The 27,386-nt window shown below is 36.0% G+C and overlaps 1 protein-coding gene across 2 annotated transcripts in view; it reads left to right on the forward strand.

The window, feature by feature from the left end:
* The first annotated feature begins 5,968 nt into the window (after window positions 1-5,968).
* Window positions 5,969-27,386, forward strand: part of LOC135172599 (cysteine-rich motor neuron 1 protein) — a 131,534-nt gene continuing 110,116 nt past the window's right edge. Inside the window, exons 1-3 of one of the 2 annotated variants that reach the window (XM_064138752.1) lie at window positions 5,969-6,794; window positions 8,114-8,253; window positions 25,200-25,424. In XM_064138752.1, the coding sequence (XP_063994822.1) occupies window positions 6,649-6,794; window positions 8,114-8,253; window positions 25,200-25,424 (511 nt within the window). In that variant the 5' untranslated portion in view covers window positions 5,969-6,648. The remainder of the gene's footprint in view (window positions 6,795-8,113; window positions 8,254-25,199; window positions 25,425-27,386) is intronic. The other variant, XM_064138751.1, reaches the window with a different exon arrangement.

The raw sequence follows: 27,386 nt of genomic DNA on the forward strand, positions 1-27,386 counted from the left end.
TTCAGCTTGAGTCGTTCGAACCTCCCCCTCTCCCATCAAGCGTTATAACTTCAAGACCTCGTTCAGTGCATGAAGGAAAACGCTAATCCTCGTAAAACTCGGTAGCTCTCCCCTCATTTGCTGAACTATTGTATAAAAATACCACGCAAATTTTCCCTAAAAAATGCGATAAATTTTCCGCTCACCTCCCTCGAAGTTTGAAGCTGACATTTTGAAGTTTGTAATCGTCCCGAGAGAAAAAACTCGTGAAATAATTCAACTTTTTGTCACACAAAAGTTTCCACCAATTAAATTACCCCTGCGAGAACATTTCGATTTTTTTTTTCAACTAAAAGTTGAAAGTAACAGAGAAATAGGACAAAAAAAGTAATTAAGGAATTTGTGTTTGTAGTACCGAAAAGAAAAAAAAGTATCCCAATTGGTACGCATTGAATTGGTTCATTTGAATTGCAGGTGGTGGAGGAGGAAACAAGGAGGGAAGGAAAAAAAATTAAAATGGACGGGGGAAAGTAGCATTTAATTTCGTAGGCAACTGAAGTTGAGATAAAAGGAGGAAGAGAAACGAGTAGATTGGACAGACATATAATTATTTTCAAGCCGAATGAAACGAAGTGGTCTATTCAGTTTCTCAATTGAATTACCGTTGGGAAGAACTGCTGGCGACGCTAGAGCTTATTCGGATGCAAACTGAGTAGCTATTGCGTTGGTTTGATTCCCTAGTTAGGTACAGCGGATTCGCAACGAAAAAACTCGTCCACTGTTATAAATATAGAGCGAATGAAATTTCTTTTCCTCTACATTTTTTTCAGCAAACTGATTGGCAATTTGTGCCATTATTTATCTTTCATTTATTCTCTGCTCTATTCTTTTTTTTTTGCCCGAGTAATTTAACTCATGGCGAGCATTTTACTCCTCATCTTTCTTTCCGTACTTTTTTTACGCGATATATTCAGGATCAATCCGCATATATAAGGTTCGAGAGGATATCTTGGCGAATCCGATATTTTATTCAAATTAATGGCCGACGTTCTACCATCGATCCAATACCCGTTTCCATATCCCTGACGAATTCTAAAAAAGTTTTCGCTCAACCCTTGAAAAATCCCCCAATCGTATAAAACGTATAAAAGGATTTAGTAGAGTGGTTACGTTTTTTTTTTCGTTTTCTTCTATCTCCGTGAAATTTTACTTTTTTCGTACTCTCTTGTTAGAGGTGAGCGAACTGTGAAGGGATTCGTTATTGTTTCACTCTTCTATAGTTCGCGAACACTCGGTATTTGTAGGAATGAGTGATGAGAAAAAATTGAACATCAACGGAATTAGTGAGATAAATTTACAACCATGTAATTTGTACGCTTTTTACCGCAGGGATAAATATAAATCATTCTTCGCACTGAAACCCGGATCAAATATCTCCTCCGACTGTATTCCGACGGTTTGAAAATTTACAATCCATCTCCAAAGATCATTATGGTAATGACGCCGGGGGATAAGTAGCATCAGAATAGTCAACTATGTTCATAAAATTCTATTTCTATTTTCATCCATCCACTCGATCTAATTAATGTACCATCTTAATGGATCACCTCTTTGGACTCCAACGAAATTGTCAAAAGTAAAATGTCAAGTTAGGGCGGTGACCTACTGTAAGAAAATAATTTTGTGTCAAGTAGGATCCTAAGACGTAATATAAATTCTAATCGTGGTATTAGAGTGCACTTGATTCCGCAATAGTGATTCATAATCTCATCAAATCCCCTCATTCTCGTTATTGGATGTCATTCATAAACTGATTACCTCTGATTATTCAGTACGTTTCTATGCATTATGTACACAATGAAATAAACTCCTATATTCTGAATAATTCCAGTACTCCCACTAGCTGCAATATACTAAATACAGCCGAGGTGATTCAGCATTGAAGTCTCGGGACAATAAATATTTCACCTGAATTCCTCAATTACTGGCTGTGTTCACAATTATAAAAGTTTCGATAACGATTGTAACTCAATGATGACTTGATTCAAGATTTTGGGCCGCTGGTACTTCGATTTATAAAACTGAGACAGAATGAGAGTTGAATTAAAACATTTTATCAATCTCTTTATACTCAATCCTACATTAAAAAGTATGGATACACACTACCTCGAATTAAATTGAAAATATTGAGATTCTGTCACACCTACGCCTCTTATTGGCACCGAAGTTCGTCACGCTAGGTATCGAATAATTTTTATGAAATGGAGTCAACAAATTTTTTCGAGCAGAATAGATCTCTCTCAGTTCCCACAAATAATACTTCCCTCCGGTAAACTTCAGATCGCGGAAAGTGTGGCTCCAATCTATCGCGAATTGAAATTCTAATGTAATCACTAACAGCAGCAAGATCTTGGAATAATTTGATTTTCCATTTGATTAGATTTTTCTTCCAAGTTTGTCTAGAATTACATCAACCCACCAACCGAATGGAGATAACGTATTCATATGCATATACATGATCTAACTTACAAATGTTATTTTTGTACATTTTGAGAAATAATAATGTGTATTAAACCTAACAACAAGCTGTTCAGGTATTTGCATATATTTACCTAAAAAACAGACGCATAAAACTATTGATATTCTATTGATGGTTATGTCTAAACTATAGTTCCTGTGCAACTGAAATTTTAATCTTCGTCTGAGTTTATCTGAACGGTTCTGCAATATTTCTATTGTTTCTCATCTCCAGCAGAAACCTATGTCTTTGTATGTCCTAAAAATACTGATTCCCTGGATAAAGAAATGAAAATAATTGAATTTCCAGTAATTTCTGGCGATTTTTTCATTGATTCCAAACGAAAGGTCGAGTAATTTTCCAAGTGAGTAGCCCATATGACAGTATTTTTCCCTCAAAATTAGAATAATAGACTGAAAACTATTACGACAACAAAGCTTTCACTCCGAGAAAAAATGCAAAGCATTAGAATGCTTTCACTCCGAAATTAAACATAACCATCCCCTAGTGAAACAAATAAAAACGTATCAGCAAAACTTCCAGCATTATTTCCATTTTTGCTATTGCCACACCCCCTCCGTTATGACCACAGTTCACTAGCTTAAAAATCTACAAAATCTTCAATTTCTGTTTTTGGTATTATCACGTTGCCGCCTCTTTCATGATGCACGAGCAGCATCAGTAAAGTACAATCGTATTTCCGTTTTCCCATCTGGCTGTCATGTCAGCGCTCAGGGTATCCGAGCCATGCAGTGTAATCCCTCAACATTTTTTTTTCATTTTATATCCCCCGCCTTCATGTAGAAAAAAGAGAAAAATATTTACTGATTTTGCTGCTATTTCCACAAATATGACAAGCTACACTGCAGAATAGCGCGGAGAATCAAGAAGATTATATTTATATACGCGATACAGAAGGACGAGAGTAATACGAAATAAACTGTTTTTCTGAGTATAAAAGGCGTGAGAGACAATCCTCCAGCCGCAGGCGAATGGATATAGCTGTCTTTAGTATCCCTCCATGCAATCCTGGACTCCTAGCTGTAGTTCCCTTTGAATTTCTGTCCCTTCCTATTCTCTCGTTTTCTTTTTTCAAACCCTCCCTTCAGCCCTACCCCTTTTCCATCCCCATACCCAATGTGTTTACCCATCATTGTATCTATGCACGCAAAGATAGGAGTGGAAATAACCCAAGAACCATTTCGCCGAGACTAAAGGGATCGAGGGGTAATTGAGTTTAGTCAGGATACATTTACGTATAGTTTCTCTTTGTTTTGTTTCCTACCTTACCCCTCCTGTTGTAGTTGTTTTTCCTCTTTCTCCTTGCGCAGTTCCATTAAATTATCCATTTTGTCTCTCCCTGTGCTGAGGTTGATGGAAATACATTCCCCCGGCTTATCTGGACAATCTGGTGGAGCAAAAAATGGTTTTTAAAAACAGCGTAAAACTGACTGTAATGATAGAGAGCAAAGTTGCTTTTTCTTTTGTTGAAACGATGAGATTATTGCGGAATTTTTAACTTCTCAATTTGAAGCAGAAGTTATTGCCACTCGTGTTCCAATCTCAGAGTGTTCACTGTCTGACTTAAAATACAGTGTTACTACTAGCAGTGGAGTTTACGGTTTGGGTTATACTCCTTATTCGTGGATTTTCAAGTGAATTTTCCACGATATTTTATTGCACATTTTACCTCTTCCATGTTTCAACTATCAGAGCGTGTGTTGGGTGGATGAGGGAGGACAGAGGTCCCGGGGGAATCTATTCGCCAGGTCAATCGTAAGAATTTTCTAATCGCTTGGAAGATGAAGCGCGAGTTCACTCGCTCACTGGGGGGTTCGTAATATTCAACAGCCAATGGATTTATTGATTGGAGTTGCTCTATTGACCAAGGTCGCGGGCGTAACGCAGATGGAGAGTATTTCTGCTGCAAATGATTTTGAAATATTTTGGGTTATAAATGTTGGAAGTAATGTGATGCCTAGGGAATAGTAAAGGGAAGATTTTATAGCATTAAATCAACCGAGGAATGTGTAAAGTTTCACATTACACTCTGTGGAAAGTTCAAACATGTTCACGAATCACGTGCCCAGAACCACCACAGTATTGTCGGTTTCGTTGATTCAACAAAGAACAAACAAATGGAAATATTGGGAGGGAACTGCAATTTGTTGCAGCGGCAATAATTGTGAGGTCATGGTGAGAAGAAAATTGGCCAGGGAATCGTTTTTTTTGAAGGAGAATTAATTTGTTAAACGCTTTTGCCTCCAGACCAACTTTTTCAGGTGTTCTATTTTCGTCTCCAAGCATGATAACGGAATCAAGAATTTTTAGACAATGATTGGAACATACAAGGCATTGAACCAAACATTAAACTCTGTAACTATATTCTTTCGACATATGATACTCAAGGATATTTCACCACAGGTTGGGTTGCATCATATGTGACTTCTGAACTATTGCCTCGATTCATATTTTATAAGCTATTGTCGAACATATTCATAGACGAAGCCATAATTTTTCTCCAACACGAGATGAGAGTTCATTCTGTGATTTTTCTCTGAGTGGTTCCTCTACACTGATGGAACGATTAATTTATTTCAAACAAAATTCGTGAATTATTAATGAATGACCGTTTGGTGGGATCAAATGGACTCTAACCTGCAACCAAAATCCATTGGTCTGTAACAACAAATCCATTCTACCCGTGTAATTTTTCTCGAAATGTTCTCTCGTGTACAAATCCCAGCATAAATCCTCGTTGGAAATAAATTCAATTGGCAGAATTAATTTTTTACTCACCCTGCTCTCTCGATTGAACGTTTTTCCTCAGATTTCAATCACCTCCCGGTGTTCACCTCCACGTTAATTGTGGTAAAGTCGATGGTCCTTTCCTGACACAGAAAACATAGGTGAAATAAAAGTTTAGCATAAAACTAATGGCTACTGGGCGCTGCAATCGAGCTTCCCCCACTCAGAAGTGTCCTACTTTTTCATGAACAATCCCAGTTCTATTGTTTCTCTAAACACGACATTTTTTTTCCCCGTGAAATTCCCACATCCGTCTGTACCATAAAATTTTCCATCCTTTTGGCCGCATAAAGACCTCAAATAGCAGGGAAAAAGCGTATTCGATAAACGCTTCAGTAATTTCACAAGAGAAATTCAATTTATCCTCTCAAAAAAACTCACCTTTCAGAAATAAGTTTCAAGTGTTGTTTACCCTATCAGCATTACTACACACGTCTACCGTGGGAGAAAGGGGGAGACGCGAAAAATAAGAACCATAAGTCTTTTGAAAGTCACTGACGAAGAAAATTGCCGGTGAGAATCCGTCGAATGTCTGCGTTGAAAAGTGTCGAAGGGCGCCGACGCGCCCCCCGAGGAGGAATGTACGTATTCAACACGACGCTTCGAATAACCTAGTGGCGTCTCACGCGCTTTGCTCCACTCAGTGCGCCTTCACTCTCCGTACCGAGTAGTGCAAACTCAACCTAGCTCCCGGATCGTGAGTGATTTTTTCAGATTCCTTTCGTACATAAAATCACGAAAATTCCCTAGAAAACACCGAAAAATCGCGACAACACAAACAGAAGAATAATTAATTCCACTGCTCTTATTGTAGTCCGAGCTTTTGCTTTTTTGTTGTTCAACGTAATCGTGAGGAATTCGGAAAATCATACGAATGTGTTCGAAGTGTAATAGGGACACACGTGGATAGAATTTGCTGATAAATCTATCCTGGTATAAATCTGCATATCGTGAACGACGTAGTGGTTATCGACCGATTCAGACTCCACGGAAACTCGGTGATTATCGTACATCACGAGCTCTCGATTTTCAGTTGGGAAACTGGACACAAACATGTCGAAATGAAACGGTTAAACTGACGAGTGACTGGAGTTGACTTTCGGTGTCAGTTTACTAAAGGACAATAGAGAATAAATAACTGCAGTTTTCGGTATTTTCCAAGTGCTATTTTTATAAACAAAAAAGGCACGTGCGTGTGCGGTGTTATTTCATTGAAGCAAATGCGTCCACGCGATCCTGGAGATACTGATAACATCGTTGGTGAAGTGAGACTGGAACACGGGGGGTGTTGAAAGGCCAAATTTTGTTTTCAGCCTTTTTTCTTTGGTTGGGCGTTAACAAATATGCGGGCATCGTTGATTTTAATCAGTGGAATTATTGTACTGTCGCTGGCCGTTGCAAGAGCTTTGTCTTGTGTGTGTTCGCCATTAGAATGTGATGTTTTGACTGAGGAGGATTGCCCGGGTGGTCTCACTTGGGATCCGTGCAGGTAAACATGTTTTTTTATTGTTGTAAATATTTACTTCTATGACTAAAGTTGGCTGTTGAAAATTTTTCACTCTGCATATTACTTTTGGGAATTATCTATTTACTTTGGAGAAGTATTTATTTTATTGATATCTTATTTCTTACTTGGCAATCGTTATAATCCGGATAGGTTAGAGTTATTTTAATTGTGTTGCTTTAAAGGTGAAGGATTCGGGAGTTGCCCCCTTCAACAATTATGAACATCAAAAATCCATCAAAAAGTAATATAATGTTGCAAAAATGAATACTTCTCAGATGAATATTTGACTAAAATATTTATTTTTCAGGGTGAAATTTCGGTTTCAGCGTCATATGAAGTCTTGATGTTATGAGTTTGTGGCGAATTTCAACCTTGAAAAATTGAGAGAAATGGATATCCCATGTCAAATAAATAATGATGGAGAATGTACTTACCTTCGTTTACCACTTCACTACAGAAATAAGGATCTCAACGTCCTCCCCGAATTTACCCCTAGTGATTTGACGTAGATGACAAAATGTGCTACTAATTAATTCTCTTGATTTTTCTCCTCGTGAGACTTTTTGATATGAATAGAGTCTTTTGTGCTAACCAATTCACGTTAAAATTTTAATTTTCAACTTTAAACTTTTTCGCTCCCATTTTTCTCACCGTCAAGCTCTTTCTTTTAAGAATCTCCTTGATATTAATAGAAGATGGAACAAAGTGCATTCGTTGATTGTTTCTCTTCCATTTTCCTTTTGACAACTGTTACTCTCAAGATTCTCGCCACCAACTCCATAACAAAATCAAGCAAAAAAAAAAAGAATAGAAGTGACAGAGCGAAAGAACACGAGTAAAATAAAATGAAATAAAATTTATATCATTCTCATCGATATTGTTTTTCCGGGCAAGTCAAGTGGATCGTATACATTTGTCAGAAAATTCTCGTGATATTATTTTTCAAGGGTCTATATCCGCGCCCCTTATTCTACTTTTTGCCCTCTCGTCTCTCTGTATTCCGATTTTCTCATGAAAATTTTTATACCTGGCAACGTGGAAAATCCCCGACTTGCTTTGTCAAAAAAAAAACAAAGTAAACTAAGAGATAAAAATTGAGCAAAATGTTGGCTGTATTGCTTTTTTATCTCTCATAGCCAACAATTTTCCATTATTATTATTACTTCACGGTATCATTACAAGGCAAAAGTACAGAGGGGCGAGATGTGGAGAGGGAATAGGTGTTCAGCAGATGTGCAAAGATCAGTGGCAATAAAATTTTATTCTGTCCTAAATTATGTTGTGCTTTTTGTCATTATTAGATGCTGCAAAGTTTGTGCGCGTGTCGAGGGTGAGCCTTGCGGCGGATTGTTTGGATTTTCTGGTAGTTGTGCGGTTGGCCTCCAGTGTGTCATTAAGAATCTTTGCCCACCGGAGGTATTGGACGAGGGAACATGCTCAAGTAAGATGAAATGAAACTCCGTTCTTTCTTTCCCTCCCTCATTACATTCCTCCTTGCATTAGTTGTTTTTTTGTTTCTGACGAAGAGGAGAAAGGAGCGTAAATAACAAAGGTTTGGTGGATCATTGTGAGAGCGTATGATTCTCAGGGGTAAATTAACAATGACGAGGGAGGGGGTGAAATTTTGAACAAAAGTAAATATCAATTAGGCATTTCACTTAGGACGAAAGGCATTTAGGCAAAGGAAAGTGCCAATTTATTTTTTAAAATTTTATTCGCTGGTTCCGGTTTTTGATAAAAAATGTTAAGGTCTTATTGATTTCCCAGTACCCGCAAAAAAAATATGGATGAGTCAAACCAACCTGGGAGTGTTTTACTTTTTCTCGAGGATATTACAGCCTGTTTTCCTGAAAGATTAAATAACTGGAATGTATGGATGATTTATGAGCTTCCGGTTTGGGTTGGGCCTAGAAGGGAAGATTCTACCTTTATTTACGGATGATCCAGTCCATTTTTATATAAATGACGGTGTGAGTAGGGTTATGGTACCGCCACAGAATGAGGTAGTAAAATAACCGTAGAAACAAAGGAATTTTATTAATATTATTGGACATTGGATGATTAATTTGAAAAAAAATCCTCTTCCACACGGGAGTTTTGGATACCGTTTTACATTAATAGATGTATGTGCTAGGGATAAAAGTTAAACACTCTTGACCCCTTCTTCATGAAAGTCTGAGGACCTCAACTTGAGACGCTACAGCTGGGGTAGTGTAAATGTACGTTAATGAGCACGAATGAGAAAGTGGTGGCTGTTATTGACAACGAACGGTTCTAGTGATAGGTAAATCATCGTTATTATTGGTAGGGTATTTTTATTGTATGATATTTATATTTTTGATAAATATCTCATGGGCCGATTCCGTCAAATCCAGTTTAAGGAAAAATGCTGGAAATTTCTAAATTACCGCAGCTTAAATCTATCATGCAGATGAGTCACTGTAAAAAATCAATTCTATTACATTGGATCAAAGCGAACAGATCCCCTGACAAAAGAACGTATTCTTCATGCGCCGGATAAAGCTGTCAATTTCTGGATTCTGAAATAGTTGGTGAAAGTAACTTTCAAAGAACTTAAAATGATTCGGGGTCCCCACGCGCGAAGGAATACCACATTCTCAGAGGGTTGAAATTCCAGAAACCAAGTTGAAACGTTCAGTTCATGTTTGCTCACCTCCTTTTCGGTATAAAATGAATACCGATCTCGTCATGATTGATATAGCAACCTTTCGAGCCAGCATATTCCTTTCCATGGACCCTCCACTCAAGGAGGTTATTGTTCTGACTAATTTAATGAAGGAATGAATGAGTAAATAGGTTGGAAACTCGAAAAACTTTACAGACAAACTCTAATTTCCGCAGGGACACAGACATATTTTCAAATGAATCATTACATAGCTAGACAATTACGTTAATCAGTCCAACTGGAAATATGAAAAGTTTATTACTCGGAAAACATTTTCTATGAGTTTCACTTCGCTCATTTGCTGCAATTTTCAGGGACACCTCACCTATTCTGTGATAATCAATACACGGAAAAACCTAAAGGAACAATACTTTTATGGAGTTCTTTTTTATATTTTTTGAAAAGGATTTTGCACATAAAAGTGAAGCGTGAATTACGCTCCACATTGTCCTATATTTCAATAACGTTTTTCATATTCTACATTTACTCGTTTGTAATTTACGAGGATATTTTTTCATGTTACGACTAGAGTTCTCATTTTTCACTTTTTTTGTCTATTTTACGTGAATCACTAAAAGATCACTCGAGCGATTGTTTTCATAAACGAATCGGTTCCAAGTGCTATGGAGAAGCATGAGCTGAAGAAAATAGAAGAAATCTTAGAGTCACGAAATTAGAAATTGATTCGAAGATTTAGATGGGGAGCAAATTTCAAGGGAAATTAATAAAGGAATAATTCAATTAATTAACAGCTGGATTTTTAATGTTATAACTAGAATGCGATCAATCGAAGTGACTCTATTCTCCCCCGAGGATTTTCAACCCGTTAGGTCTCTTATATATTCTCCTCGTAACTATTGGATTTCTATATTGAAAAAAGTGAACCAATACGTTGATTTTTTCAATTTTATTTATTTCCGTTCAGAGCTGTTATCGGTGCACCAACTGTTAGGATTTCCAGCTCCAAATTTCGCTTTTTATCTTGTTGTAAGTGTGCACAAACTATTGCTTCTGTAGGTTACGATGGCGTGCACAGTTTCGATGATCTACTTCACTGGTGGTGGGGTGTTCGTAGCATATGAACAATAGCGTGTTTCAGTGTAATGTACCTAAAAGTTGAACTAGGACTTTTTGTATTGCTGTGGTCACGTTATTTAATCAAATTGAATGATCCAGAAATAATTTGAAGTTGCAGAATGATTTTACGTACAAGTAGATTTGTATTTTCCAACTTATCAGAATCTTTTGAATGAAATATAGATATAGATATTGCGAGGAGACAGAAAAAGTTGAAGAATTCAAGGATGACATTGAGTTACATGATAGGGGTTTCTTAATTGTTACCAGGATTCGCTAATTACTGATTATTAACGTATCGAGATAATAGTTGAAAACATACCGTCTTATGAGTGTATGTGATGTTCTAGTCTTTTGATGTCAGGCAATCGACTCTTTAATTGCAAAATCAATAATTGATTCATGTGAAAAATTCAATCTTCCCGAATTTCCAAGATTATTGACAAATATATGAATGCTTCCATTTGAAACTGAATTTAAACTTACAACAACTTACAACATTACAACAAATGTAGACGAGGGTGTAATATTTTCATCATTCTGATATTTCCTGCGAGTTGTTCAAAGTGCAAACTGTTAAATATCGTCTCTGATATCATGGCTCAGTCACAATTCCGCTGGAACTTGTATACGAACCCAAGACATTTCAGGCCTCGTAAATTCAGCAACTTACTACCCTATTTCAACACCTATCCAAGCTCACTCCTCCTACTAGACTATACACCAACAAGATTATTTCCCTTATCATAAGCAAAATCAAAGCCAGAAAGTTATTCAAATTTGTAAATTTTTTGGCATGCTAAAGTTTCTGCTACCAGAATGCATACTCACGGTTGCAAATTACTTCCATAAAATGTCAGATTTTCATGAAAACTTCGTAGAAGAACGAATTTACTAGAATAAAATTTTCATGTCTGCGTTTTTAGGGGGGTTGGTCTCTAGAATCGGGAAAACTTCCAGGATTACCCACATCAAACCTAAGTTGTGAGGTCATCAAAAAGCGAAGACTAAAGTTGTTCAGGTTGCTATCAGAATTTTGTGAAATTCAACTTCTTATGACTCGTTCTGTGGGCGTGGTGTTACACTCGTTAGATTTTAAGCACCATTTTACTGGTTAAATTGTAATCAATAAAAAAATGAATCGCTGAGTTTTGGTCAGTTGACCACAGATTGACAAATATTTCATTTTTTTTGTGATATTCTAAGAATATTACTGCCACCATTGAGCAACCAGTGCACACAAATTCTGAAGTCAGGGAGAATATGACATCAACTGTACTTCCAGTTAGTTCAACAAGTACTAACTGAAAGTATAACAATGGACTCATCCAAATTTACCAGTTCGCTAATCTAATAAATTAAAGTGATTCTCCATCTTAATAACCATCAACGGGATTCATTTAAAGTTATCTGTCAATATAGTTATCTCATAATTCGATTTGCCAAATGGAATATTCTCCAGTGAATTTTCATTTTTATAAATTTGGATTCAATTTAAAGGAAAGCTTTCTCTAAAGTGCTTCAATACTCTTTAGAATTCTGGGAAATTGAGTTTTCTAGTTGAGTGATCACTGATATCTCAATAAAACAACGAAACTTTCAAACTCATTGGGAGGATTCGACATTATATTCGATTGCAATTTTCCAGTTTTACAATTCAGAATAATACAGAGAGATAAAAGTTGAGATGAATCACCGGATCAGCAGTCGTTTTCCGGGCATTTTTATCCAATTTCTCTCTCTGTGAATCCATACCCTTTCACAATGTTCAGTATTTTGCATTTAATATGATTAATATGATTGCGTATGATTCTGGACGTTGGAATTTCGTTGAATATGTAACAACCTAAATGATTTGTCAATAACAATATGGGGATTCATGTTTATTAGTCGGTAAAAATTATGCATTCATCGTTGAAAGTTTGGAGGGTAATTGTTTAATAGCAGGGACTTTATTGGTCAGTCTTCTACGTTAGTGGAATTGACTTTGCACTCAAGATGTTCCATCTGCGGAGCTCTCATCTCCCTTGTAGCTACGTAGGCAAAACATGAACGATGTGCATCAATTTTAATGCACTCAAGGGATTATCGACGATCATTCTTTCCAGTTGGGCTATCGTTCAAATCCGCGAAGTGCAATGTTTCGAGGATTATGTTCGACTCATGTTTCAATCAGTTTCGGGAAATTGTATTGATGCAATGGCTGATGGTATTTCTGTTAAACCGCGAAATAGTAACTGCGAGATTCGCAACAAACCATGTGCGTAATAACACCTAAAAAGTGATTTCGCTTTCCAATGAAGCTATTGTAATCATTTACGTTTAAATTTATATTTTTCGTGTGATGGGAACTTATTTCAGTAGCGTATAGATTCAGAAATTGCACACTTAGATATTTAAAAAATTAATTAATTGATCAATAGAGAAATATGTAAAGATTTCATGTAACGTCGTTGATAACAATCGTAAGCTTTTTCATGTGTCACGTCAAGAATATTTTTCAAGACACTACTACATGGCGGAAATCTGGCTGAACTATAAAGGGGTTGACACACGTCTTCAGCTTTCACAAATCAATATTGATTGACAGTTTGTTGCTTCACTACTTCTGTCGCTGGAATTTTTAATATTAATCCAGATCAAGTGTTGCTATAAAATTAATATAGAAACTTTGCAAAGTTCTCGAATTCAAGAAGCTCAACTCCACCTGAAATTCGATATTTTGAATTTCTTCTGATGCGTCGTTAATCCTCACTTCTGAAGCTCGAGATTGAGTAGAGCTATCTTTGATAAATCTTGTTAGTCAGTGAAACTAGGTGACACTACGTTGGATAAGCAGAGGGATAGGTAACCACTTAGCGTAATAATTGGTGACATGCGAGTGGAGACATAAATGTAGGTAGTGCATTTGAAACTTATCTCCTTAGAGGCAAATGGGGATGGAAATTTCGTAGAGAAATCCCATTGCCAGACGTTAACATAAGCAATATCATAATAATCGAAGTGGAAGTCGTGTCTTTCGAAAATCTCTGATTATTACTTGGATTGAAATGTTCCATAAAAATTCTGGTGACCCCACCAGAATTCTCTCAAATTTAGGGTTGAGTCGAGTTGTCTCACTCCGTAAACCTAACGGCGTTCGAATTGTTCCGATTTTAATTCCTTCAGCTTGACGAATTTCGAATTCTCAATCAACTTCACCCCGAGAACAACCATTTCTCTGTCATCCCTCGCAGGTGAGGCCATAATATTCCATGAATACAGAGTAGTTGGATGCGCACTGGTGGCGATATTCATGTACACGTCGCCTATTAATTCTGTATCAATTTAACGATACGGTATTGACATTCTCTATTTCCACCCGGTTTTAACTGTTTTTCGATGAATTATTGCCCTCTTCTCGTCGTTTACGACCTTTTCCCATTGACGAATTTCAATTAATCTGTACACACCACGAAAATCCTAAAGGGATTGCTGGAGCATTTAATTGCATCAAACGTAGTTTTTTCAAAACTATTGTCGCTCGGTTTATTAATAAGTAATGAATCACGGGAGCAGCGAAGAATTCTCTTTTGATGTAATAGAGGCGTTTCACGTTGTCTATTCATGTCAAAACACTTTGGTGTGAGTTGTCTTTTATTTTATCCTGGAAGACCGACTCCAGGGCATAACTGAGGGTTTCACGATTGTAGGTTTCATTAAGTACCTTTAATTAAAAAATGCCATATTTCGTACCTTTCAGAAAATTGAGAAATAATCTTTTGTCTCCTCTATTTATATCATGCTCCTTCTCACTGCTGTATTTTCCTGGAAATCTTTTCCGAGAAAATGAAAATACAAAGGAATGAAAGCAGGTAAAATAAAAGTAGCATGAAGAGGGTATATAACATGATGGTGATATGTAACGGACTCCGTTTGAAGTTGATCCCATTACACCTTTGTATACTTCACTAGTTAATTGCTCATACCTTGACTTAGAAAAAAAACACGTCTCGTGATGGATCAGTGCCCTTTTGGAATTATTATATGAGGACTGTCTAGACATTCACCGAGACTGTAAAAACAGTCCTGTGTTATTTTCATGTCAGATCAAAACCGATAGCTGCAGGGAAAATATAAAATTCTTGTGGTATAAAAGTTTTTAATTACTAAGGGGTAGTTTATTCGTGAATAAATTATGGTCCACATATCGTTCGGGTATGCGCAGTTTTCATTCGTGTGGTGGTTGTCTCGATGGTGGAGTTTATTGACCGCAATGGAGCAATGGAAATATTTTTATTAAAATTTAAAAACCAAAAGTTGGGTCTTTGAAGATTTTTCTTGAATGTAATGCAAGATCTGCAACAGATAAACTTATTTCTACGGTTTTTTATGTTAAATGAATATAATATCCATATTTCAAGTCGATAGATTGTTGACTAGTCTAAATGACAGATGTGAATTGCAAAATACATGAAGTATAAGCAATTTGGACACTCACCAACTTAATGTAGACAAATTTATCGCTTATTCGACTATACCTGGGTGTATGGCAAAGTTTGTATTACCAACATTAATCCGTAACCATGAGAATAATTGAGGGATTAATATTAGAATAGCTCACAATATCGGAATACCCGGCTAGTCCGGACAATTGAAAGTTTTCGAATCGGTGCTCGATCCTATTATAAACGATTCAATTGTTCGGAATTTCAATAATTTCCTTCAACTCATTCTGCGATTGTGAATATTTTTGTTAGTATGAGAATTGAGGATGGATTTAAAAAAAAATTTTCGAGTGTTGTGTTATCATGATACAATTTTATTGCAATTATTTTGGCGTTGGTTGGGTATTTACCAATTAAATTTTTCTGGTTTATTATTTCAGACAATAATATTTACGTTCATTGTTGATGATAGACTACATTGTATGATGATTTTTAAAAAATTTCAAATTTTCATGATACAATGTAATTCGATCCGATGTTATATTGAACATCGAACGAGATTTATCCAAATAAATCCTATGTAACGGTTTTGGCTGAGTTAGACGAATCAAAAAAACCATATCGCCGGTATTTCCTGCAGAATTTTGTACAGTTTCATTCTCTCTATATGTAATAATTTTCTCTGTATCATTTCATTTCAAATAGAGGGGTGGTAAACAGGATAATTACATTTAATTGTGGGATTGAAATGCAAACGATCATTATGCTTTGTTACTACCGACCGCACGTTTAATTAGTATAATTCATTACACCATTATGGTAGCAAATAAATCATAATTAATTTTATGCTATCCACATATTCTGAAAATAAAGTTAATATTTCAGGGAAGAGTTGGGAGGAAGGAAAAGAAAACAATCGGACAATTATTGTTATAAAAACCTTTCCATTTAAATGAAGTTGAATGAACAATAAATTTATTAATTATACATGAGAGGAGGGGATCATATGCCAAATTAGTATCCCGAAGCATATTACCCATCTGTTAGCAAAAATAATTATGTTATGTGCAATACTAGAGCAATTTTCCATTTGGTTCTCATTCATCATCCGGTTGATTCATAACATGATGATGATAGGGAGCTCTTTGTTTCTTCTGTACTCGTCTACACATGTATACTGGTAAAAAGGCTTGAGGACAGGTCGTTGGAATAAGCAGGGTTGATCGATCGGGGTGAAGGTAATCTCGTCGACAGTATGAAGAAAAAAAAATTCCATTGGGAATAACCCGCGCGTCCTTACGACAAACAGTTGAGAATTGAGGAGGTCTGTGGAAGAAAAAAGGCAATGACTTGATAGAATGGTTGAGACGTTAGTCTGTCCATAATGGGGTTTGCCCGGTGGATTCAAAGACTTCCGTATCCCCAAGGTATTTTATCGCTGCTGCGTCGTCCAATTCCGATAACGATCACTTATCGACCAGCAGTTCCTTTTATTGGTGAAAATTAATAAAAACTTGAAATCTGAATAAAGAGAAGTTTAATTAAGTGGAAAGAGAATTCTGTCTCATCTGCCTCATTCTATTTTAATTATTTGAAATGAGAATTTCCATAATTAATGGATCTTTTTCACTGTGATTTGAACGGTAATTTCTTAAGATAAATCTCAAAGTAGAGTGAAGCATGCGGAGAGAATTTTTCGATAAAAATTACTCTAGCGTTGCATAAAAGAGTATCACCTAGGGCGGAAAAGAGCTGTTCCTTTTTATCGTAAACTAAAAATCTCCCCAGGCTGGTAAATGAATCGTTGAGTAGACAGGAGCTGAAGCAGGATTATTCTAGATGTTATTAATTATTAGGGCATCCGGATGAATTCCGCGTCTAGATTCAGTTTTTGTTGACGTTCCGCAGACATTGCAGTCTGTGCACTGACTGAACACTTTGGTTCTACCAAACAAAGGCTCTTGACTGTTACTTCAATTCGTGAATAGTTAACGAGACATGGTAACAGTTAACATACGTAGTTTGATGGAACTGAATCGTTCCACCTCTCGAATTAGGGGAAAATTTCCAGCAAAATGGAAAAAAGACGTGAACTTTGAAAAAGGGGTTTCCAGAAAATCTAATATCGTTGGAACCATATTGGACATCCAGTTTTTGAATTTTCTTTGTTTCTAAATGAGGCAGATGATTTACCCATTGCTAGATTCATCTCATGGGTTTTCCAGTATTTTTTTATTTCCTTAAAGTTATACATATTAATTTTATTCTTTCATCGCATTTCTCTGTCTTTACAATTATTCTCTGCTGCCTGTCGAACTTGCTAGCATCCCACGTAATTTGCAATAACAATTTGCGATCCACTTTGACATTTTCCATATCACATTTGTCTTTAACTCGTAGGAGTCGTACTAAACTCAGGAACCGCTGTGATTTATGAACGGTGAACGTTTGACATTTCTCCTCCTCAATTAAATTCATTCTGATAATTATATGTTCTGATATTTTCTAATCTGGAGCAGGCACATAGACACATGTTTGCTAACTCCGATCGAATAGAGTGAGAATGACCTTTCGAAAATATTAAACTTTGTTGCACAGTTTCATCATTATTTTCACGGATGAGGTGGATTTGTTCCGAATTGTCAATTTTGGTTCTCTCCAATGCTGAAATAACGTCTCATCTGGATGAGCCGTTCTAGTTGTGTCTGTTCAAGTTTCTGTGTGCACGTGAATAATTGAATATGCTCTTCAATAATTACAAGTGTTTTTTTTCGCTCGCTGGAGAAGAGCCAGAATTATTGACCTAGTAATTGGCTTTTCAATGACAGAGCGCAAATAGAGTACGAGAAATTCAATATCTGTGAATAAGAAATGGACCGAGACTCCACACTGAGGCAGAAGTGTTGATCAAGTTATTGACTTTTCAACCTCCATAACATTATTTCCGTGTCTTATAAAGTGTCGCTGATGAAGCAATTAATTATTATGTGATCATTAGTTAATGATCAATTATTCTATTTTCATATTTTCTGGATCCATTAATTGATGAAGTGGATGCACTCAGGAAAAAATTATTTTCGCCAAATATTTGGTTACTTGCGGGAAGTATTTATTTTTGGAAAATTTCATTACCTTGATGAAGCCATTCTCAGGCTCCTAATTAAATTTTAATTATGATAATTTGAATACTCTTGAGGATGACTGTTTCACAGACCGTTAAATGAACTCCCTTAGTGATTGTTCTATTTTTCTTTTTCTACAGTGACAAATTTTGATGAATTTTTTCATGTTATTAATTATTAAAGGTGTTAACTCACCGTTATAACTAATATTATCATATTCTAGAACAGTATAATGAACATATTTCAAGCTATCAAAAATATATCAATTCAAGATATTCAAAAAAAATAAAAACATCTCTGAAATAAATTGGCTTTTGGCAAAACAATTTTTTTTTCTCAGTTTACAGAGATCCACTGCAGGGAGATTTATCAGACTTATCCGGGTACACCCTTAATTTTAGTAACCAGCACACATTTCTTTTATAATAGATGGTTATTGATCTTTTGTCCGCCCCTTGATGGAATAGCAATGATATTCTGAATGTATTCAATTTCTCTTATTATTGTATTCAACACGAATGTCATCCCCTCAGGACTTCAATCAAATGCTTTCCCGATTGTCAGACTTGGAAATCACAACTCAGCAAAAAAATTACAACCCACCTTCAAACTAAACATAGGGGAGAAGCGAGAAAAATGAGATTGGAAAAAAGCAGGTATCACGTAGTTTAATTTTGCCCCCATTTCCCCTATTAAATCGGAGGGATAGAAGAGGAATAAAAAAATTCAGATGAACTCAGTCAGAATTTAATATCGATTTGAAAGCTCATAACCATTGGAAGATAAATTTTTTGAAGCTGAAATTCAAGTGACTTCTGACGTACTTTTCCGATAACAAAATACACGAAAATTTTGTGTCAACGAATGATTGGTAAAAAGTTGAAGGTTTTTTGCGAATATCGAGAGTAGTTTTTTAACGGTGCAGTCTTTAAAAACTGATCGCAAGGAGAATTTCCGTTCCTAGCCAACGGAGAATGAATACCCGAGCTCCTTAAAGTGGTGATTGATGTTACAAAGGGTCGGCGAAATGAAGGGATTTGTGGGGTAAGAAGAGTTGAGAAAGAGGAATGGGAATTGAGACAATCTAAGAAAAACGATTTCACATCTTAGATCTTGAAGCGAGGCGAGGGATGAATAGCTTATAAAATGGCAAGAGAAAAATCCACGAGGGGAAGAGAGACAGAGAAAGAGAGAGAGGGAGAGTGACGGTAGAACTAACGTAGACATAAGCCTCGCTTTTTACAGCGTCTGCCGACAAATGTCCAGGATTCGGCCTCGATCTTGAAGCACTAACTCGGTATATAATGCATTTTGTATTCAATTTTTTGCACTGAAGCATATCATAACTAAAAAGCTTCATTGTAATGAGAATTCAATACTGTGTTTGAATGTAAAATACAGTAATTTAATTTCAAAATGTCAGGCATGACAAAATTACGAAATTAATGTTTGAATGTTATTAGTGATTCTCTTACCCATTTTTATCAAGAGCATAATCAATTTAATCACACTAGGTGTTGAATTAATAGACAGTCCCTTTAGGTGCATTTCTAATTATTAATAAGTTGAAGGCGTCTAATGGAGATTTCATGATTAACGAGACGCGAATCTGACTCTAGGCTCACATTTGTCAGCGTGATAGAAACAGTATTGAATGATTGTTTTCCATATCTGAAAGCATCCAGTTAATACTGCGACACGTTCATTGCAGAATGTGTTTTACAGAACTTTGACAGACGTGGGAGACACCAACACACTTTCACCCCGTGAACAGGGGGATCCACCACGTTATTACAGATGTCAATGGGGGATCAATCGCGGGGTAAATAATACGATTGAGTCCCGCAGTCCGATCATTGATGGCCGTCATCATCGGGTCGAATAATATAATTAGTCCATCAATACTATAATTTAAATTGTAATTGGAATAGCGTCATGGTATTATAGATAATTCTCTGACGCTGGTGGCTAAGATGAGTGCATTAGCTGATTTACTGATCTCAAGTCAGTGGGGTTTTGTTGCTGGATCTCCGTCATGACCCTGTCCCTCCGCAAAAAAAAAAATCTCACCACTCACACGTCTGTTCGGGGTGCAAGATGTCCTGTAGCTTCAATTTACCTCAATAGCCTTAGGGTCCAAGTTCGAGGATTTATGGGACTTAGTGCAGACTCCAGATTCCATCAATCTCAGATGGAAGAAGACGTCTAGTTGACGATATTTGAGGTACTCCCAGAGGGATGAATTATAAAAAATATTTGCATCATATAAAAAATATTTTTTATAAGTGCCACTTATTATTATTTATAAAAGTGCATCACATAAAAAATCTTTTTTATATGATGCACTTTTACAAATTCATGGGATGAAAAATATTTTCTATTTGTCAATGAACAACTGTCAGTCATTTATAATTAATTGCCATCACTAGATCCATTAAAATTGAACCACTAAATGACATTGGAATGTTTAAAAGAGACATTGAAAATTCGAACATCGGCTTTGGGTAGGTAATCATACATTTCCATTTTTATCGGTTGATTACGAGTGGACGGACACTGTTGGTGAACGGTACCCAAACCTTCGTTTGCATAACGGTTACCCGAATTGAATTTCGTATGACAAGCGTTGGCGAGATTTTAAATGCACTTTAAATCCTTCCACTGTTATTCTGTGTATACCTACGGGTATTTATAACCCTCTAACATTTCTGGATAAATTAAAAATTCCATTCTCTTGTCCTTGCATGTGGTACAAATGAAAAAAAAAAAGGTATGAGGATGAAAAACTTTGGGGTGCGGAATGTTTTAAAGTTTTCGTGGAAAACATTATGAATTGTTGAAATGGAGTTTTCCATTACGAATTTACGTTCTAGGAATGCAATTTAATGCTGTTTTTTTATTTATTTTTTCAAATGATCACTTTCAGGAATTATACTTTTATTTCAAAGGTTTTTCTTGATGAAGTCAATAAGCGGAAACGTTGAAGCTGAAATGAGGCATTCTGGGCGTATATTTGAATAAAACTTTTTCTCATTTCCCTTTTACATAATTGCAATGAAAGAGGACAAAAGACAGTTATATTCGTTCCTACACACACAAAACATTCTAATTTCGGGGAAATTGCGGGCCGATAATCAGTGGCTCGTTGGGGTGAAATGTTTTACAGAAATTTTACGGAAATATTTGAAATAATTTATTTATCATTTCGAAATTAGCGTCGTATCTTTCGTAAATTGTACGGGTCGATTTCTGACTCGGAGCGTGAACTGAGAGTTTTATAGGTTCCCCTGAATATTTCTCTGCGTGTGATCGCTCAGGTGATGAGAATCCAAACAGAAAAAAATAATCCTGAGACTTTGATGATCCCATTCGCTAGAGAAAATGGGAAAAGCATGCATTAACCTCGTTAAGAGTGAAAAAAGTTATTCTGAAAGTTGCAGTTAAATGGAAAGACATTAGCAAAGTGCCCGAAATCGAACTCGAGCTTTCAGTGGCTTCGATGGCACTTTATCACTGTCAATTGAGTGGCGGTAAGCACAAAAAAAAACAGAGATCACTTTTAGTCCACATTCGGAAATGCAACGGATATGGGGAACTATCGCAAAATTTACTGCGAATTTCCACTGAGATTAATTGAAAATAATGTTTATTACTATTTTTACTGAAAAGGGGAATGCTTAGACGTGAAAAAAAAGTGGAAAGAATATTTTATCCAATATTTCAGTTGAAAAAAAAAATTGATCGTGGTATTTTCAGGTGTTTGAGCTGCATAAAAAAAGCAATTTTCCTTTTGTATCAGAAGCATTCCCCGTAAAAAAGGAAAGCCTTAATTCTCCTTTGTCCTTGATAATATTCTCAGCAAAATATCAAAGGAAAGACCGTCTAAAATTTTTAGTTCTTCTCTCCCTCGACACAATTGAGAAAGCCCGCTCTCATGAAATATATCATCGTCCCCGGTCCCCTGCAAAAAAACAATTTAGTCAAATATTTCCCTTCACCAGTTTACAGCTTAATTCTACGCAGCCGTGGTACTAACAATAATTTCTTCAAAATTTTCCTACGGTTTACGACTTCATCAATTGCAACCCGGCAAGAATTTCTCTCACTATCGGTGCGTCATTTTACTAGTAAAAAAAAGTCTACAAAATTTTGCAATAAGTTTAAGAATGCTGTGCAACATAAAGCGACACCTTACTTCTCCTCATTTTCCTCCAATTAGAATTGAGCACCTTAAAGTCATAGACCTTCGGAGATCAAAACATTGACGCGCTAGTTAAATTTCAAATTTGTTATGGCAGCCTGTCACTTTTCATTCCGGGATTTTAAAGCCCTTCGTCCAATTGTCACAGAGGTTAATAGAAAATTTTTGTTGTTGGCTGTCTATAATTCTTTGCATTTAATAATTTAACTCTTCAACTAGTGCTGTCACGTTAATTTGTCATGTGTTTCGCTTCCTATCAACGAAAAAGTGTGAATGACATTTGAATTCACAAGAGGTTATTTTTCCAGTGACGAAGAAATTCAATGACATGAGGATAATTTTTATAATTAACTTTTAATCAGTGAGAAAAGCCTTTTAGTCACTTGTTAAAAAATATTATTGAGTTTTACCGAACTATCAAATATGGGAGGAATTTTATAGAGTGGCTATTTGCACTGCCACCGCGATGCATCCCCCATCACACTCTAACCTATCTTTTCCAGTACCTACCACAGTATAAATGCATATGTATATGGATATAACCGTATCTGATGAAACTGACCACTCTGTTTTCCAAAACCTCAAAAACCAATTTCCCATTTCCAAAGTTCCAATATGATTACTGATGGTCAAATCTGGTTGGAATTTGTCTGCAATATTCGTGACACAAGAACGAGCAAAATTGACATGAGATGATATCTAAACTGCGCCTATATGTAGATAACCCCCATGACAAATCCAAATAAGTAAAAAATGGCTCCTTATTGCAAGTAGTCTTGTTATTGTTGCCACGACATTAGCATTTTTTTCCGATAATTTCCAGCTGAAAAAAATTTGTATTCACGATTTTCAGACTTTTTTTCAGTCTTTTCATTATTCCTGAAACTTAGCGAGACACTTCCTAAAGAAGCCAACATTTTGACCCTAGGTCAACCTCATTTTATACCTTAGCAACGCAGAAATGGCTACCTCCTTTTATTGATTTATTTACACAGAACGTCGCGTGATAACGACTCGGAAAAAAATTAACAGCAAATATGTGGGCTTTTTTTCGCAGCACGTGTCCTATAATGGCTCTCGCGTAGCCTCAATATCGTGCTCTATTTACACTGCAACGTAAGGACGAAAAAGTGTGCCTGCTTCCGTCTACATTTTTCGTGCATCTGAAAAACGTTGCAAAATACAAAATCCGGAGTTTTTAAATTTTTTAGTTTTTTACGGTGAAAAATGAGATTTTTCGCAATGGTTCAATGGCTCGACTAATTATGTCAACATTACATTGAACGAGATATCCCACATATGAGGGGACATATTTACTCAAAATTGCGTAAATATTCACGTAATTTACTGTGACAAATCATTTGCCGGGAATTTTTCAATTAGTCATAATAATTATAGCTCCACAGAATGTCAGAATAGTTTATGATATTCCCATAATATTGCACATAACATAATTAACAATGGAACCAACTTAATCAGCCAATTAAACATTGAAATTAAATTCAACATTCTAAATTTTATCAAATTTAATTAGTAGGTCATATGTCGTGGTAATATTCAAATAGCCACGAGCCGGTGATTATTGTATCATAAACTGTCATTTCCCGTATATTGACAAAGACAAAAAGATAAAAATAGTATCCTTTCCTTATTTATGTTTTTCTCCACGTTAGAAGGCGAATACTTTGGCTCCGTCAGTTCCGACACAATTAACTAAATTACATCATCATTATCGGTGTAGAATGAGAGCATTTTCCAATTCTGCTATTAATAATGTTGTCATAAATATAATTATTGGTAAGGTAAAATTACCGAGCATGTCCCCATAATTAACGATGGAAATTCGATAGCGGGAGAAATCATGTTACAAGCCAGAAAAGTAAAGAAAAAAAACGTTTTGAAATGCGCCCTCAATAGGGTCGAAGTCTAAACGAGCGTAACGTTAACGAGGGCTATAAGAAAATGTACGAGAGAATGGGTTGCAATCACTGGGCTCGATTGCCAGCTAGTGGAACCTAGCATCCAATATTACTATCGATTTGCGATAATAACGAAAAATATCCTCAAATATTTTTGAACACTCTTTCAGTGGCCATATTTCTGCACTTATAGTTCGCAAAATTGTTATTGGTATGAAGTTGATGAGGCTAGTTATTATCATGCGTAAAAAATGTACTCGTATCAAGAAGGAAGAGGAGTCAATAACAACTTGTTTATATATTAATTGCAAAAAAAATCCAACAGTAGAGCATTCGTCCTTGAAATAGATCAATTTTCGGATTGAAATGTGTTTGCTCAATACGTCGAATTGGATTTATAATACAAGCAATCAAAATGCAATGGAATATCTCGACGCTAAAGCATTAGTGGAAAAATGAGGCCAATTGAAAAGGAAAGGAAAAACGTCCTTTAATCCATGCGGCCCGGAAAACTAGGAAATGTTAATGCGAAAGGACTCGACATACTGTAAGATTGTGCTTATACGGAATGATGTGAGAATGCAAAGAATCATTTTGGTCCTCATTCCACTTTAATCTTGAATGCATCCTAAAGCCAGATTTTCCGCTGTATTCACTCGGCAACGAAATCCGTTTCCGCATTAAGTTTCACGCAGGAGAGCGACATCACCCTTCCGCCTCCTCCTCAACATCCAACCCCCCTTGCTCTAATACCAGTGGCTCGTTGAAATCCGATCATTTTATATACTCGTGGAAAGTGGAACGTGAAGGTACATATCAGGAGTATATTTCCTCTCAATAATGCATTTTATATTATTTTTTACCGACTGCATATGCTGTTCTAGTTTCAAGGATTAAATGTCACAAACAGTGAAACTCAATGTCACATTGGATTTTTTTTGATGGATTTTTCCAGAGATACCTGGCAGATGGCGACGACATTGTCCACATGGGCGGAAAATGTCAGGAGCAGGGTGCAATTTAATTGGCGAGGGAACGTCAAGTGAAAGTGGAAAGAGGGAAAACAATGGGAAATGCGTGTGCGGTCCTTCAGTACCATGGTGTCCTGATGAAGCACATCCTTATACATTTAAAACTAGGCATGAGTGCAAGCTTAATCTTGCCGCCAAGACTGCATACGGTGAGTAATAAGTTAATATTATTTTGTTGATTGTTGGAATAGATATGAGATAGCGCAAAGGGACGTCTGAATTTCGCATATAGATTTAAAAATATCATGAAAAATATTCTTAAAGGTGGTAAAGGAATGATAATTCCTAGCGCCTGTTAAAATGAAGTCTAATGAGTAGAGCTTGAGTTCTTGGAGAAAAACAGCAAAATTAGAAGGAATTGAGAGACCGTTTTCTAAAAAAAATAATTCCGCGAGAATTAGAAGGACAAGAATTATATATTTTTAAGTCATTTATTATTTATGTACTTTTAATGGAAGCACATGAGTACGTGTCAGTTAAAGACAGTAATATTTCGTTAACTGGAGTACCATGAAAATCGATCCCTATGCAAGAGTAATAGTAGAAGTCTGAGAAGTTGAAGTTTCTAGAACGAATTTGGGTTGACGAAATATCTCGAAATATTCCCTTATCGCAAAATGGCTGGAGCCGATAACTGCTAGGGTTTTCATTATTGAACCACACGAAATTTCTACCATTAATCATTTGAATATACTCACTGGTGAATGAAAGTTAGTTTAGTGAAACAAGTATAGTTGTCAATTTATTGAAATTCGTGCATTTCTCATTGCACTGAGACAAAAATAGAATTCTGCTAATATAATTCGTTAAAATATAATTCTTTTCGCATAACGAAATCCTCGTTCTCTTTCGAAACCCCATTTTAAGTTTTGGAAGAATTATATCTGTCTGTCAGTGTATAAAATTTATATGCGGGTAGTTCAGGGATTCTGTGGAAGTCACGTCTTTGGCGTCGCTCTTGAGTAACGTCACAAGCTGATAAGTCTTCAAATTTAAATGCTTTACTGTGCTCGTGAACTTATGGAAAAATTATATTCAATTTGAATTTTGGAATTTTTCTAATTTTCAATTCATCATGTGGGTGATAAAATTTAGGAACAAGCCGGCAATTCGTTTATTTAACAAGCAGTTAATGCATTTGAAGAATTACTCGTCTCAGTAAATAATTGTCTTTATGCACCAAATATATCGTCATATCGTTCTTTAATAATAAAAAAAAGGAGGGTAATGTTTTTTGTTGGCGTTCTATGTTATCTGTACGTACAATCTATACCTATACTCGTCACAAACGGGCTCCGCAGAAGGCGCCGTCAATATATGTGTATAATATATATTATCGTCGCCGCGATCGCGACGTTGATATCCTTTTATGATTTCAAAAAACCTCAGACCTAATATTTCATAAAAACCAACTAAAAATCCTGATAATTAAAATCCTCATTTGGCTGTCAATTTTATAATATCCACAACCATTGAATTCCAGAAATTTACTCTTTGAATTACGGTTGAAAAAAAAATCAACTATAATTGGGATTTTTTTATTGAGTATGCATTACAATTAGTCTGGAAACAAGACCTTAATTGCAGTACGAAAAATTAACGACTGAAAAATTGGAATATTATATCCCTTGAAGCATTTCAAAAAAGGAATATTGAATTTTATAGGAAAAAGGGTACAATCAAAGGGACATCAACAGCCCGAACGCTTGCGGCGTTAGTAAAATAAAATTTCGGATTTTATTCTTTTGTTCCTTTGTTCCTTTGTTTACTTTCTACTATTTTAAACTCTATACTCTATACTCTAGAATAACTGAATTTCGGAAAAACGATGACAGTCGATTCAACAATTTTGCAGAACGTTTTGCGTCACTACTATTGATTTACCACGAATATATACAATTATAAAAGCAACGAAGAGAAATTATATGAGTGAAGTAATTTGGTTAACATCATTCTGTTGCCCAATACTGCTGCTCTTAACAACTGATCCAATCCAACAAGTCAACAATTACTGTTCGCTTCACTGGTTGAATAAGAATTTTGCTGACCGGAAGTGATTCTTTTTCTCACGAGTAGCATTGGCTCTTCTCCATTATTATTTCGGTCGGATG

The sequence above is a fragment of the Diachasmimorpha longicaudata genome, chromosome 2 (genome assembly GCF_034640455.1).
Source record: "Diachasmimorpha longicaudata isolate KC_UGA_2023 chromosome 2, iyDiaLong2, whole genome shotgun sequence".
Taxonomy (NCBI): domain Eukaryota; kingdom Metazoa; phylum Arthropoda; class Insecta; order Hymenoptera; family Braconidae; genus Diachasmimorpha; species Diachasmimorpha longicaudata.